The 16,950-nt window shown below is 36.9% G+C and overlaps 2 protein-coding genes across 3 annotated transcripts in view; one reads left to right on the forward strand and one right to left on the reverse strand.

Moving 5' to 3' along the window:
• Window positions 1–5,318: 5,318 nt before the first annotated feature.
• LOC113192532 (olfactory receptor 10N1) lies at window positions 5,319–6,251 on the reverse strand. Its single transcript, XM_077797763.1, has one exon. It carries the CDS (start codon window positions 6,249–6,251, stop codon window positions 5,319–5,321), a length of 933 nt encoding a protein of 310 aa, XP_077653889.1.
• Window positions 6,252–14,700: 8,449 nt separating this feature from the next.
• LOC113192533 (von Willebrand factor A domain-containing protein 5A) overlaps window positions 14,701–16,950 on the forward strand; it is a 28,961-nt gene continuing 26,711 nt past the window's right edge. For both annotated transcript variants that reach the window (XM_026402696.2, XM_026402697.2), the window contains exon 1: window positions 14,701–14,738. The gene's annotated coding sequence lies outside the window, so the exon portion shown is untranslated. The remainder of the gene's footprint in view (window positions 14,739–16,950) is intronic.

Raw genomic sequence — 16,950 nt, forward strand, 5'->3', positions numbered from 1 at the left:
TAGGAGGAGGAAGGTACTAATCAAATCATATATATGAACACTCACTACTTAGTGTGGTCTGTGCTAGGAAGAAAAGTCAGTGGAAAGAGAAGTTGTAACAGGAGGGACTTGTATCCCAGCTCATTGGCCTCCTGTCAGCAGCTGTACATGCCCACAGTGTCTACATGGCTAGGTTTTCTAAGAGAAAACTGTCCTAGCTGAGATATGTAAAGGGCATCAGCCTGAAGGGCGGGGGAGAACAGTCTAAGGAGTGCAGTAGCCTGCACAAAGACTGTGCTGGAAGAGGAAAGAGAGTAAAAGATCTGCAAGGAAGCCACTCTATCAACTGAGCTATAGTAATGCTCATGAGTGGGGGATTCTGAACAAATTAATCTGGAGCCCTTCCCCCATGACTGCAAAAGCTTTATCATGCAAATTTGTTTGTTTATATATGCTTACATGGAAAACTTGTTATCATGCAAGTGAAATAACAATACAAAAATCAATAGAACTGTTTGTTCTCTTCTCAGATTAACGTATTCTGTGTTCCACATTGTGCACTGAACTAGTCATTTCAGTAGTAGATGGATATGATAAATCCCATGGAGTTTATTAATTAAATAAAGTCTGGGATCAAGAAACCAAAAAAAAAAAAAAAAGAGAGAGAGAGAGAGAGAGTAAAAGATCCCTGAGTGAGATTAAATTTGAGAGACAGAAAAGGAAAGATTTCTCAGGGCCCCCTTGGCCACTTTAAAGTCATGATCTCTGCAGAAAGTTTTAGCAAAATTTAGTACTTTTAAAGCAGCATTGTGTTTTAGATTATTCCAGGAGAATATAAGGGGTTAATTTTAGTTACAGTGGGGAGAGTGATTTGGAGGAGCAAGAATATACCATGACACAAATAAGATCAATGGACTACAGAATTTTGGGATACTTGGTCAGGAAAATAGGAGAAAAGGTTGTGAATGGGAAAGAGAAATACTATTGGCATCATATGTGGATTGAGGCTTTGCTTTAGACTAATCAGAACAAACCTTCAAACTTGTGTTTCTGTGTTTCTAAGTTTCTATGTCTGAAAGTACACTGTGAACCAGGCTTCAAATCTCATTACCTGTCTGGGCCCCACAATCCCATCTGGGAACACCTAGAGGGTAAGAACCAACAGAGGATAGCAACAAGTGACAATGAGAACAACAGAACCCCACTCTGTGGATATAGAAGATTTTATTGCAAAGGAGTTTCAATAAAATGTAGAAACAACAAAACAACTACTACACCATGAAGGTTATCAGTCCCTCTCTGTTTCTTTCCACTGAGTAAATACTCTGGAATTTTTTTCCACTTCAACTTTTTAGCTCAGTTAATCAGCCTCATTTAATCCCAGCCCAAAGTATCCATTCTTGTCTTTTAAAAATAGCTTTCTGGCTGGGGTTGTGGCTCCAGAGGAAGAGTGCTCGCCTAGCATGAGTGATGCACTGGGTTTGATCCTCAGCACCACAGAAAGTAAAATAAAGACTTTGTGTCTTTCTTATCCTCTACTATCCCCCCTCTCCTTAACTTCCTTCCCATCTTCTCTCTATACCCCATTTACAGTAATTCATTTCTCTCTCTTGTTTTTTTTTTTTTTTTTTTTTTTTGAAAGGCAGCAGAATACAATAGACACTAGTATGGCAGTATGTAAAAATGTGGATGTGTAACCAATGTGATTCTGCAATCTGTATACTGGGTAAAAATGGGAGTTCATAATCCACTTGAATCAAATGTATGAAATATTATATGTCAAGAGCTAATGTTTTGAACAACTAATAATAAAAAATAAAATAAAATAACATAAAATAAAGGCTTTGTGTCCACCTATAACTAAAAAATAAATATTTTTTAAAAATAACTTTCAAAAGAAAAAGTCACAAACTCATTGCCAGATAATCAAAGTAACACAGCAAGTTATGAAAATCACCACAAATAAGATTATATGTTTTAATATTTAGGTAGACATTGTCTCCATCATCCATTTGTACATGGGCAATTTATATGGACATAAAAATGATTGTAAGTATTCAATACTTTTAAAGCTTCTGTCTGCTATAAATATGTTGGCCTTTGTTTATTTTTCTATAAAGTAATTTGTTTTTGTCATTGGTATTAGTGTTGGGGAGAATGTTAAGTAGTGGTATGTGCATATGTGTCTGAGTGTTTTTTTTATTTTTAGTATTTATTAGTGCATTATAGTTACACATAATAGTGGGATTCATTTTGACATATTCATAAATGTATATAACACATTTTACTTTATTACAACCCCCTATGCTCCCTCTTCCCCTTCTACTCCTAGTCCTCTACTCTATTGGTCTTTCTTCTATTTATTTTTAAAATTGGTGCATTATAGTTATGTATAGAATTCTAATATATTGTGATATATTCATACATGCCTATACATGACATAATTTGGTCAACTTCATCTCCCAATTCTTCCTCTTTCTCTCCTCCCTTTCTCTTGGTTCCCTGCTTCTTACTCTAATGATCTCCCTTGCCTGATTGTTTTAACTACAATCTTGTGTTAGTTTTTTGGGGGGGTCACAGGAAAGTAGGGAGCTGAAACTCCAAATCTGAATTTTGTGTTCCTATGGAAGAACATTTAAGGTCAGACACCAAAAGCCATGTAAGAGAACTTCATTATAAGTGAAAGTGAGACAAAATTAAAAAAAAAAAAAAAGCAGGAAGATTAAGCAGAGGATTAATCAGAAAGCATTCTCAAGAAAGAGAGAGAGTGGGCCTTCTCACAGCAGAGAAGGGCAAGGGAGACAATGCTGTCTCCAAATGTATTACTGTCTGGTGTTTACCAGAACTGGGGTTCTCCTTCAGCAATCTTCACCATCAGGTGTTTAATTTCTCCTTCATGTTGGGTGGTGGAATTTTCAACCTTTATTGATCCTCTCCAGAACTGTCATGGTGGCCATCATATTGGGGATGGGAGGGCTTCATCTACAAGTCAATCCCATGTTAAAGCAGGCACTGAAGTTAGAAGTTGCCTCAGTGTACCTGCACACTTCCTTCCAGACAAGTGGAGAGATCTATAGCTATAATTCCTAGCTTTCCACCAACCTTAGTGGACTCTGTCAAGAATTAGTCCCATTAATCCCTTTTTGATGTATTTTCCAATTAGCTCCTTAGATTCTGTTTCTTTTCTACAAATTAACTGCCACCCCTTTCTCTCTCATCTACTTTGAATGTAGTTTAAAGAAGACTAAAATAATTTAAAGAATGCTTGTGACCTTGCCATTCATTTCACTGCTCATTGCTAGCTACTACCTAACACTTTTAAATATAGGAAAAATTTAAGGTGTTCTAAACAAATTGCTTTTCTCAATGAATGTCAATGCAGCATTGATTTAGGAGGGACGAAAAGAGTGGCCCTTCACTTTGACTTTCATTTTTCCTCAATCTTATGTAAAGGTGGATAGATGATAGGATTGGCTAATGCTGGTATCCTGTATCCTAATAATTTAACTGATATTCCTATTTCATTGAAAATAAGTATTCTTTTCTATCATCATTTTTTTTCAATAAACCTACATTGGAAGCTTATTAGATCATCATTGAACTATGTACTTTGGATACAACACTGAAAAAAAAAAAAACCGAAACATTCTTATGGACATATTCATTGTCTAGAAAAGAAATCTGTTAAAGAAGCAAACATTCTTGTGGTCTGAACCTGTCCATCAACACTATCCAGACTTTGCCAGGTGTCAAGGCAGGTGGATTCTTCCACCAATATTCACCATTAGAACAGCAAACTCATACTGGAATAGTTTGGATCCAGCACTTCCCCTAGGACAGACATCCCCAAAGTGTGGGGAAAAGCTTTTCCATTGTGATCAGGGATTTTTGCCAATCAGATCAGGAGGGGCCCTGGAATCCTCTTACTGCTTTTCACATTATTTGTTTATAAATAAATAATGCTAATGCTTGAGTGCACTGTATTTTATCCTCTTTGCCTCATTCATACTTTTGACAAGAGAAACTGTAGGTTTTATTGGAGATTTTCAATTTATTTAATTTTTTTTTTGGTTTAATGGTTTAAATTAGGATGGTAACTTAGAGAGTAAATGGAATATAAAAAATAAAAATGTCTAAAATGCCATGAATAATGAAGAGCTGGAATATCAGTGTAATCCTCAAAAAATAGTTTCCTCTCTTTATCCTTGAATTCTGATAAAATTGAGATTTAATTTTCAAATTCAGCCTTATTTGAGACCAGGTTAGAAATTGTAACTTTGTGGGAGAACAAATGAGCACTTCACCTGAACAAATACTTAGGCCTCACACTGGCTGGGAAGGCCTTCCCATGGCTTTTCACTGAAAAAGTAATGCAAAATATTGGAAGCGTGGTACAGAAGCAAACCATGACACCAGCGAGGGCTTGGGCTGAGGCCTGGATTTCCCATAATTGCACGTGTCATAGAAGGCAAGATACTTACTGCGCTCTATATAAGTGTGGGCAATGGGTTGGACAGAATAAAAGAAGTAAAGACCTTATCCAGTATATAAAGGTGACCTATGTCAGTGCTTACTTTACCAGTAAGTCACTGAGTAACTTATTTTTAATGTGAGCACTTTCAACAGGTAATGAGGAGTTTAAACTGGTAAACAGGTCATTCTGGACAGCCATATAGTAGACAAATTAATACAGAGGCTTGGGTGTCAACTGGGTACGAGTGTGAGGTCTGATTTTCTGATTAATGTCCTATATTTGGTATGTTTATCTTGAATCTCCAAGTCTTTTCAAGAAAATATAGTCTGCTTTATGTTGGTGATGTGAAAATTAAATAAGGTGATAGGAAAATTTTACCACAGTGTCTAGGACACAGGTCAGATTCTGTCAATGTTACGTAATATTTTTCTTTGCAAAATAGAGATAATGAAATGTTTGCTGATTGAAAAAGGAGACAAATCACATTGTAAGTAGAGCAAGAGTAAAATAGTATGGTTCAATTGGCACAAAGAAAGGCTATGACAGAATATTTCTGAGACTATCCCTACTTGAATATTCAATGAGGCAAAATTGAGTGCCCATTATAGGGATAAGAAATATGTCTGTACTTCTCTGCTATGCCTCTCAGACTCCTTAAAATATTGAGGCATGGAGAATAATATTAGAGTTAATTATGAGATCCTACCAACTAAAAGAACACAGCAGGATAAAAAATTTTCTTAGGCCAATAAAATACATGGTTTACAGAGAAATAGCTCTAATTATGTGCTTATTTTTTAGAAGACCATAGGAAGTTGTTTCTCAGAAACACTTAACTTTAAAAATCCATTATAAACTCTGTAATTCATTCTTGAACAGAAAATACTGCAATTTGGAACACTCTTTTCAGGGACCTTTTCACTTCTTTGTTCCTTAAGGAGTAGATCAACGAGTTCAGCATGGGGGAGACAATGTTGTTTAGTATCTGCACCACGGCCCCAAGCAGAGGGTTGGGTCTGCGCTGCAGGTAGATGATGATGACAGGTCCGTAGGCACAGAGGATGGCAGTGAGGTGGGCACTGCAGGTGGAGAAAGCCTTCTGCCTGCCCTCTGCTGAACGAATCCTCAGAATGGCAATCCCAATGTGAGTGTAGGAGACACAAACGCTGAATAAGAGCATTAAAGCCAGGAGGCCAACATTAATGGAGCCCACTCTCTGGGCCAGAGAGCTGTCAGTACAAGCCAAGGGTAAAACTGCAGGGATGTCACAGAAGAAGTGGTCCACCTGATTGGGGCCACAGTAGGTTAACTGAAAGGTAAAGGAGGTCAGTGTGGTGGCCTGGAGACACCCCACCAACAAGGCTACCGTGACCAAGCTGACACAGACTGCAGGTTTCATGATGAGCATGTATCTTAGTGGGTGACAGATGGCAACATAGCGATCATAAGCCATCACAGAATAGAGGCATCCTTCTGTAGAGCCCAGCAGGTGATAGAAGAAGAGCTGTGCAGCACAGCCCTTGTAAGAGATGGCTCGACTCAGACCAGAGAGATAAAAGAGCATCTTGGGACAGGTTACAGAAGGGAACAACATGTCAAAAACAGACAGAAGTCCCAAGAAGAAATACATGGGAGTGTGAAGAGTGGAGGATGAAATGATTGCTATAAAGATGAGTAAATTCCCAAGCAGGGTGAAGAGGTAGATGGAAGAGAAGATGACCAAGAGCACAGTCTCCAATCCCTCTGTCTGAGGGATTCCCAGGAGGATGAACTCATTCAGCAAGCTGTGATTTCCCATCTTGCTGGAAGGCTGTTCTAGGTTTTCACAAAGAACATGAAGACATGAATATTGTCAACAAATTTTGTGTAAACATAAAGTTAATGATGAAAATCAGAATTTAGAGTTTTAGTCCAAAGAGATTTAGGTACTAGCAAAATGTACCTACCACTTCACAACTGAAGGCATGCTCCTTCACACCTATGAATACAAAGCAAAAATGAAACACTAACAAGGTGAAATAAAGGGTGGATTAAGAGACCAAAAATTTCAATACCAAACAGGAACATAATTTAATTAATATCCTTAGTACATTATATAATATGAATGTCCTATAATTACCTGACCTAAAAGGTTGATCTTCTCTATTCCTTTTCAGAGTATTATATTATTAAAAGATGTCCCCTGATAGCCTAAGTATTCATGGGTACCCACATGTCTGACTAGAACAACAGATTGCCATACAGGGCAAGGAGCACTAGGATTTGGGTTGTATGAATAACATTCTGATTAAATATGTTCCTAGTATGAACATTTTCTTATTAAAAATTGTCATTTACTTGAAGATAAACAAGTAGTAGAAAGTTAAAATATTTTATGGGGACTCAAATAACTTGGAGATTAGATTCAAATATGGGATATTTGAACATTGTTAAGAGTGCATTTTTGAAAACTTAGAGTCAAAAAGAAAAGCTTTCAGGACTACCATTTTTTGTGTAACTTTGCATTTAAAAAGAATAGTCGTGGTAAGAATATTAAACATAATTCATCTTCTTTACAGATTTGAAAATACACTGTATTGTATTGTCAAATATAGTAGAACTTGTTCATCACAGTATCTGTAGCACACAATATCTACTATTGTTTATTATTGGAGTCAAATTTTCAAATGTTGTAAAGTGATTGTTTTTGTCCTAAGATAAATTTAAGCTTTTTCTAATAATCTCCAAAATCAATCACTGGATGAATCTGCTTTGTGGTCCAGATTCCATGACTAATGAAAGCAATTCACTAAAATTCAGTGTTATAGAATTCCTCATCTAGGATACATAGGATGAGAATTGAACATCCTCATAATTACTGGCAACTGCTCTATTGTAGGAGTGAAAAAACGTGATAGGTAGATGGGGAGTCAAGGGAAGATAATGAACTTCCCCAAGTAGAGGGAACACCAGAGTCATGAGTAAAGTTTTGTGACATGAAGGGAGTGGATGTGAAAAGTAATTAATATAAAAGTACCCCAAATAGAACAAAGTTACTTACACAGCCTAAGGCTGTTAAAGATGCATTTGATCATGTATCTTAGTTCATGTGATAATAAATTAAAGAATGTTATCACAATATGTTAATGCAATGGATTTACTTTACTGCTGTCATGGCATCAAGTTTATGGAGGTAATTTTACTTTATGAGGTTCTTTGAGTCTTGGTTTATTTTTTGTGTCTTTTTTTTTTTTTTGGAAGAACGCTGGCATTCTTTACATTTTTTTTTTCCTAGACTATTTCCTGTTGAGCACCATCTGGACTTGAAAAGCCAGTTTGTATTTGTGCAGAATTGAAGAGAGAGTGTGGCCACTAGGTGGCTCCTATTCTCTTGGGTAGCCATCTTTACACAGACATAATTGGAAGTCTCTGAACAATTTCATTCAGGCTCAATTAATAGAGAGGGGGAACCAATTAACTCCCATGCAGGTGTTCTAACACATTTCTATGAAAAGATGTTTAAAAACAAAGTAGAGAAATTTTTTTAATAATATGTGATGCTTAACCTGTGAAAATGCAGGGGATAAGTAGAAATGTAGGCAGGTGCTGGAAATCACCATACAGTAAATGGAAAAATACCATTGAAAGTTTGGGATGTCCCTTTAATGGTGCTTGTCACATAGTGGGTGCTCAATAAATACATGTTATTGATTAACTCAGATAACTTTCCTGCCCAGAATTGTAATAAAGTTTAAATTATGGTGATATTCATGATACACCTTGGAAAGTATAGTGAACTTTACTGCTGTCTGGAGGATAGGAGATAAGGGGAAGGGTGATTAGAAAAGATGAGATTTTAAGGTGGGCAGATTTGATTGTAAATTTAGGCTGAATCTTGCTTATTAATTTTGTGACTTTTATTTGTCTTCAGTTTTTTATATCTAAAATAGAGATTATATTACATTTTAAATGTTGTCCAGTAAATTAAACAAGGTAAGTTCCTATGAGGCTTCTAATAAAATGTTTATTGTTTTGCTGGTGTCCCCAAATTGATATTTGCTCTTTCATTCTATGCAAGGGAAAGACACATTTGTGCTGTTTTGGTTTAATATGAACATAAGCATAGCAGAGTTTGGGGAAGTTTTAAAAAATACCCTTTAGGTACACTTATACATTATTGGTGGGAATGAAATACAATCACTCTGGAAAGCAATATGGAGCTTCCTCAAAAAACTAAGAATGGAACCACATTTTGACCCAGTTATCCCACTCCTCAGTATATATCTAAAGGACTTTAAGTCAGCATACTACAGTGACACAGCCACATTAATGTTTATAGCAGCACAATTCACAATAACTAAGCTATGGAACCAATCTAGATGTGCTTCAACATATGAACAGATAAAGAAATTGTAATATATATACGACTGCCATAAAGAAGAATGGCTTTATGACATTTACTGGTAAATGGTTGGATCTGGAGACCATTCGTGCATAGTGAAATAAGTTAATCCCAAATATACAAAGGTCAAATGTTTTCTTTGATATGTGAAAGCTAACCCAAAACTGGAGGAGGGGTATGATTTAAATGGATTAGACAAACGGGAATGAAGGAAAGGGAGTATGGATAGGGAAAGGAAGGACAGTGGAATAAATCCAACATAACTCCCATATGTAAATATATGGATACACCACAGTGAATCTCACTGTGTACATCCAAAAGACAGGGGTCCTAAATAGAAAAAGATATTCCATGTTAGTGTAATTATATCAAAATGGATCCTACCATTATGTACAACCAAAATGTACCAATAAAATATAAAAAGACTCTTTAGTCCCTCATGGAGATTGCTGAATTTTTCTGGGGTTAAAAAATATCTATATGTAGCCAGGCGCAGTGGCACACGCCTATAATCCCAGTGGCTCAGGAGGTTGAGGAAGGAGGATTGTGTCAAAGCCAGCCTCAGCAAGAATGAGGCATTAAGCAACTCAATGAGACCCTGTCACTAAATAAAAAAATATAAAATAGGGCTGGGGATGTGGCTCAGTGTCCAAATGCATGTGAGTTCAATCCCCAGTACCCTCCCTCCTCTCCCCAAAATATATACATATGTGATGGAGAAGACTGGAAACCATCTATTAAGAGTCTACTGCCTCCCTCACAGCCCACATGCAAATCTGTCTCCAATTCATTCAAAACAGTGAAATATGAATTATGCTGGAACATATAACGATGTACAAAAGGAGAGATGAGTCATATTGTTGAGTCTAAAGGAAAATCCACGATTTCCTTTAGATATAAACTCAAAGCAAATAAAGTCTACAAGAAATTTCTGATGAAAATTACACTATTGCAAACTTAAATTTCAATGACCACAATTAAAAATGTTTATCTTTATAACTTCAAATATTATTATTAAATCACTAAATAATCAATCTCACTATTTCTAGACTCACAATCAGATAATTTCATAGACATCAAAGACACATGGAACTGAATATGATAATTTAAATAGTAATTTATGGGCCATCCAAAATAAAAATAAAGTCAGCTTCCATAATAGGTTGAACTCAAACTGTAACATTTATCTAGAAAATATACAACATGGCATAGCCAGGTGTATATATATATATATATATATATATATATATATATATATAGAGAGAGAGAGAGAGAGAGAGAGAGAGAGAGAGAAATTAGATGTTTAAAAGTCCACATTCAAAATCCTTCGTTGTTTTTTTGTTGTTGTTGTTTTTGTTTTTTGTTTTTTTGATGGTATGACTTTTTGGCTAGTAGTTTGTCAATTCCCAATTTAGCTTTTCCCTGTAAAGAAGTAGAACTTTCCTGGCACAGGTAGCCTTACCCTTAACTACTCAGTTAAAATTAATCATTCCAGGGCTGGGGATGTGGCTCAAGCGGTAGCGTGCTCGCCTGGTGTGCGTGCGGCCCGGGTTCGATCCTCAGTACCACATACCAACAAAGATGTTGTGTCCACTGAGAACTAAAACATAAATATTAAAAATTCTCTCTCTCTCTCTCTTCCTCTCTCACTCTCTCTAAAAAAATAATAATAATAATAATCATTCCAACCAGGACACTTTTCAGAGTAAAGTGAATTAATAACTTAAACAGAATGATAAGGGTAAAACAGGGAAGTTCAGGTCAAACCACTTTATATATTTTTTTTTATTGGATCCTTGTGTGTGCCTCACAAGTCAGTACTTTGACATCCACCACGATAATAGTGTTCTGTGAGCATGCAGGATGTTCTTACAACCATACTTTGTATACAGTGGGCACTCATTAAATGTTCATTTTTCCAAAACTAATATAATATTTACCTCACCATAAAGATTGAATATCATGATATTTTTAAAATATTTTGATAACATAAGATATGACATAAAATGGTAGAAATCATTACATTTATTATGAAAGTCCCATATTGATGGATTTGGGAAGGTGCCTGAATTGAGAGGAGTGTTGATATCTTAAAGCCCAGTGACATCACTAGAGGAGACAGGATAAGACCAGTGCAAACTATGACTGGAGGCCAAACCTTGGGATACATTATATTTTAGGAAAAGGAGATGAAAAAGGAAGCATTTAATAAGAAATATGTTCATTCCTCAGAGAATTAGGAAGTGGATCAGGAGAATGTTTTTTCAAATTCTTTCTCTCATGAACTTTTTATTTTCTTCATGCCAGAGAGCATATCCAAATAATTTTTAGTCCTCATAATTTCTGTGATACTTGAAACATGATAGATGCTACATTAGTTAGTAAAAAACAAAAAAAGAACATAAATAAAATAATGCATTTCTTCATGCTATGTGTGCAAAAGAAGGAATGTGGAATGGACCTTGGCCATCACATCAGAGAAAAAGGATGCCCCAAATGAGGAATTCTGCATCTCAAGTCTTTAGAATGAGGTTAAAAGGCCAAACTTGAGAAAGATGGTGGGAACTTTTGAGTACTTACATTGTCAAGAATATCATGCTGTCTCAAGACAGAAGGAAAACAATTTTTCCTTCTTTCTATCTTCCTTTTCTTCTGCAGGGTTATGGATAGCTTCATCCCAAATGTCTCTCTTCCCTAGATGCCATGGAATTGACTTCATTCTCTAGCTACAGATGATCTTCTTCAAATTATCTTCATCATTCAAAATCAACAAAATGGATTCTCCACATGCTAGGTGACAGGGCAATTCCCTGCAAGCTACCGGAAGCAAAATTATCTCCTACATCTCTGGGATGTTAAATGACTTCATGGTCCCTTTGGAGCCCCCTCTGTGGTATGCCCCAAAACTGAGGAATAAGGAGCCCTGTGAGCATAGGAAACAATTAAATGCTGAATGTTGAAATAGGTTTATAGTTACAAATTAGTACATGGTAATAAAGATAATCTTCAAGGAATTGGGAATTAAAAGAACTTGTAAATCCCACCTGACCACCCATTTCTCTGTTGAGGGCAGATATCTCATCAAATCTTTGTTTTCTATAGACCTTGGGAATCTGGCTGCCTATTCTATCATTTTTCTTAATTCTCCCTATTTTCTGTCTCTTGTGGTTTCTTGTGTTCCATGGGCCCAAACTTACTTGCAAGGTGACACCAGTTTTAAGGGATGCTGGGAAATGAATTTGAATAGCCATGGACTTGGCTCCACTTGGCTTACTTACTAATATAAAAGAACATGATGACCAGTATTGGGGTATACCCAAAGTACAAGCACAGACTTGTGAGGAGATACCTCAATGAAGTAGCCTGTATTTGTTCTGTGTTGTACTACACTCATGTTATTGCGTGATGATGTTTACCTCCAAAAGTGGCCAAACCACATCTACGATGTTGTCCATTAAAGCATCATAGAGCTAATAATATTCCCATTTCCTAATGAAATGAATGTCCCAACCATCATAACTTCATAGCACAGTAAATCATGTTTCTGGGGTGATTCTGTTTGAAACAAGCCTACTGTACTGCCATCATATACCTGTACAGCACATACAATTATGGATGCTATGCAGTACTTGAGAGTGATTATAGATGAATAAGTACTGGCTATGTATTTACTATACAATAAACCCCAGTAAATATGTGTTGACTTAAAAATGAATTATGCATTTCTCTATCTAAAGGTTGATCACTGGACTCAATTTATGTGGGGCTGGGGATGTGGCTCAAGCGGTAGCGCGCTCGCCTGGCATGCATGCGGCCCGGGTTCGATCCTCAGCACCACATACAAACAAAGATGTTGTGTCCGCCGCAAACTAAAAAAATAAATATTAAAATTCTCTCTCTCTCTCAAAAAAAAAAACAATTTATGTGAAAAAAGTGGAATTATCCATTGTGTTTAGAAAAATATGATTAAACAAAAATATAAATAAACAAAATATAACATACCCATACTTCAATAAATATAAAGGCTTGTTTACTTGTTTATTGTGCTAGGTTTAGGGGCTTTTCATATATTTATCTTTTTGATGACCACCAACATAATGTGTTTCTTGATTCAGTTCCAGCTTCTTCTCTGTTGCTTTCCAGAATCTTTAGCCAATAGAGTGAAATTACAGCTGAGAGAAAAAAATTACACACACACACACTCTCTCTCTCTCTCTCTCTCTCTCACACACACACACACACACACACACACACACACATATATATATATATATATATATATATATATATATATATATATGATCTTTCCCAGGTAAATGGATCATCCTTTCTCACAGTTAGCTTGGCATATGTATTACTAATAAGAATTAGTACTAAAATTTAGTACTGATAAAATATAATTTGTTCTTATATAGTGCTTTTTACCTTTGTGCATGGATACGTATGTGTATTTACTTTCACATCCATTAAATCTAAAAACAACCCAGGGAGTTAGCTATGTCACTATCTTCATCATACAGATGCAAGAATGAATACTTAGGCAGAAATAAAAATTCCACAGCAAGTACATCAGAGAGACCAAAATCAAAGCAAGCCATCCATATTCATGATATATACTAAACACAGATTCTTACATTGACATGACTTTCTTTATGTCCCAGATTAAGTATGCATTTTTCAATACAGAGTATATAAGGAAATTTATCCCTTCTTGTGTACTTTAGCCAGGAAAATGAGTACAGATTCTCTCAGCTACTTGAATTGCTACACCATCCTGATGAAACACCCACGAGTCACCAGGCCTGGAAGAGGCAGTTCTTAAAAATTGGATAGCTCCCAAGAAAGAAAAAGTATGTTTTTCCCCCATTGCTCTGGGTAAAATGTAGAGACAGAGAATTCAAATTAGAGATGGGGAATAAATGACATATACCCACAATGTTCCTATTAGCAGGGTCAGAAGCAGGAATCCCTGCAGGAACCAAATTGTCTCTGCCAGGAACAGTGTCAGGTTTGAGTTCTATGGGGTTTATAAGAGGAAAAACCACATACTCGAAAATGTAGGTACTGTCAAGCAAGCAGAATACAAGGGCTGAGAAAGCAGTTAGCAGAGCACAAACAAACAACTACATCCTGGGTTTGAGCAATTTGTCGGCATATGAAGTATAGAAAAATATTTTTTTTAACATCTTAGAGATAGCTTATATAACAGTTTCATATGGGAGTCATAAAAAGGAAGTCATGATGGGTACTTATACTTGCCTACTGCTATACATTGTACTTAAGTATTGTTCCATTGACCTATACTTATCTGTAACTATGTTAACCTATGGGCTTATACTTATCAACTTACACTGTTCTATATTTTATTTCTAACAACTTAAATCTTATGTCTCACAGTTAGATGATTATGTCATCCTACGATATTACTTCTTCTAACTTATAACTACAGCAGCTTAACATTATCTATTCTATAACACTTATCACATAATCCTATTATCCTACTTATTAATATTTCATAACCTATAACCTACAATTTATAATCGATAATCTATATTGATTATGCTCAGACCATAAAATTTAGTGTATTTTATATCATTGCTAATGTTACTGTTGCAGCACTTTTACCTGAAAAACAAACCCCTTCCCTGTGTATCCCTCTAATAGTTCCTTTGTAGACACCAGGCAGATGAAAAAAGCAAATGTTCTCCTCTCGTTGGAGACTTTTACATGATCTGGAGAAAAGCAGAAGTGCAAATATTTGTTTAAGAATTATCAGTAGGTCCCTTAGTGATATAGTTGCTACTTTATAACTGGTCCCTAGAAGGGGGCGGGACTTCTAGGGAAATTTAACTGGAGTTGCTTTCACTTTGCTGCAGCGCAGAGCTCTGGGGACTTCAGGAGGAGGTAGGCAACCCTGCTGCCTACACTGGGACAGAATCTACCCCTGCACCTGAAGCCTGAGAACCTCCCATTCTGCCTCCCTTTCCCCTGTCTTTACATCTGTTGGTGCCTGTTCTAGCCACAAGCTCCCAGGGTGTGGAATTTAGTACCCGTGTGTGCCCGGAAGGATTTATGCAAGTTTGTCTGTTTACAGGAATCTTGGGGAAAGGCCCTGAGGAGGAATTTAGCCATCTTCTGATAATCTCCACATTTCCCTTTCTACTATCATTTACTTTTCTCTCTCTCCATACCTCTACTTTTCCTTCCTCCTGTTTTTTTTCTCTGGGAAAAAGGTGACATTTTCTCAGTTTTGTGTAAGTTTGTGCTGTCAAAATGTGGCTTTAAGTCTCCACCCAACTCAATCATTGCAGTTGCTAAGCCCATTTATGTCGAAACTGAGATTGCTGTTGTTCCTTTTTGTAAATACCTGGGCAATGAGAATCTAGGACTAAAAATTTAAAGACTGAACCACTCTCTGTTTCTGGGAAAGCCCCATGCTGCAGCCCAAATCTCTTCCTGGCTGGCCCAGGGTTTCCACTTCTCATAACAGGCTGTTAGGGTGTGGTTCACTGGACTCTCCTGCTCCTCCCCTCCCTGCCTGCCTGTGACTGCTTCTGTCAGATTCTTGCATCTCTGATGTCCTGTCCAGACAGAGGTCCCAGGCTGAGAGAGAAGCTCCCTCTCCTCCCAGCTGCTTCAGATCCAAGACTTTGACCTTGGTCAGTTGCTGTGATCAAATCTTTGCCCTAGGAATTTCTAGGCACTTTTCTGAAGTACCATCCTGAGATTTTGAACAAAATTCTGACCCAAACTAAATTTGATTGTATTGGGAAGGGTGGGGAGAGTATGAGCATAGCACCTTTGTCTCAGTGAAGGCTGTTTCTTTGTAGGAAACCCTAGTCTACCTGACTTCTCCCTTCCACTGGGGTGAAAACTGGGCATCTGAGAGCTTGAGTTTTCTCACACAGTCTTTGAGCTTCTTTGCTCCTGTGTGAATCTACTGCCTTAAGCTTTCTGAAGGTGTTGTTAGATGTTCTTCCCTGTCCCAACCCAGCCTCTTCTGTGTGTCCCACTCTGGGTGTCATCCTAGAACCCCTTTTCCTCAGTGTGTTCTCCTGTGTTCTCACCTAAACTGTCCTCTGTGTTGCTGTCAAAATGTGAGCTGTTTTGCAATGTATAGTTTTTATCCAATTGTGTAAAATAACAGATATGGAATGATGAGCCTGGCTTATTGCTATGCATTTGTATGTGGGGGTGTGGGAGGTAGGTGCATAGGAAACACAAGAGATATAACATGGATGATCAGCCTGGATATTGCATTGGTTTTGGAGATATTCTCTCTCTCTCTCTCTCTCTCTCTCTCTCTCTCTCTCTCTCTGATTGATTTATGTGCTTTGGATCTTACCCAGGGTCTTGCACAAGTTAGATAAGAGCTTTTCTGCTGAGCAATATCCTCAGTCTCAAGGTGTGTTTTAAATGGTGATTTGAATGGACATCATGGGCCTATAAATAGTATTGCCAAATGTTTCAGAATTCTTAGTGTAGGATTGTTCCAGAAGGGAATCTGTCCTTCTCGAGAACATTTGTTTTCTGGCTTTCAGGTCCCTCAGGGAAGGTTGGGGTTCTGTGCACTCATCTGCTTCTGAGGTTCTGGATGAGCACTTGTGTGTCTTTGTTTTTCAGCATGGTCTGTGCTCCAGGTAGTGCCATTTTAACTCCTTAAAGCCTGTTTTTGAGGAAAACCCTTCCTGGTCTTAGAAATTTTAGCCCAGGGCACCCTGTTTCAGAACAGAGAAAGTTCATGATCCAATGCATAATGGACCAAGGGTACAGAACTAGGATCAAACCCACCTCTGGATTCCCTGGTTGAAAGAATCATCATGTTGGGCTGGAGATGTGGCTCAGTGGTAGAGGAACTGTCTAGCACATATGAGGCACTGGGTTCAATCCTTAGGATCACATAATAGATAAATTTACTTTAAAAAATAAATCATAACCTGTATATATATCAAATCTCAGTTTATTATAATATAATGTTTAATATTTGTCCAAGATTATATATTGTTAGTTTGAGAAATATGTATCAGACAGCCTAATTTAAAAATAGAGAAAAATGTGTATATATATGAAATTATTAATATATATATATACATAATATTTTGAACATAGATAACAA

This window comes from Urocitellus parryii, chromosome 4 (assembly GCF_045843805.1).
Source record: "Urocitellus parryii isolate mUroPar1 chromosome 4, mUroPar1.hap1, whole genome shotgun sequence".
In the NCBI taxonomy this organism is placed as follows: domain Eukaryota; kingdom Metazoa; phylum Chordata; class Mammalia; order Rodentia; family Sciuridae; genus Urocitellus; species Urocitellus parryii.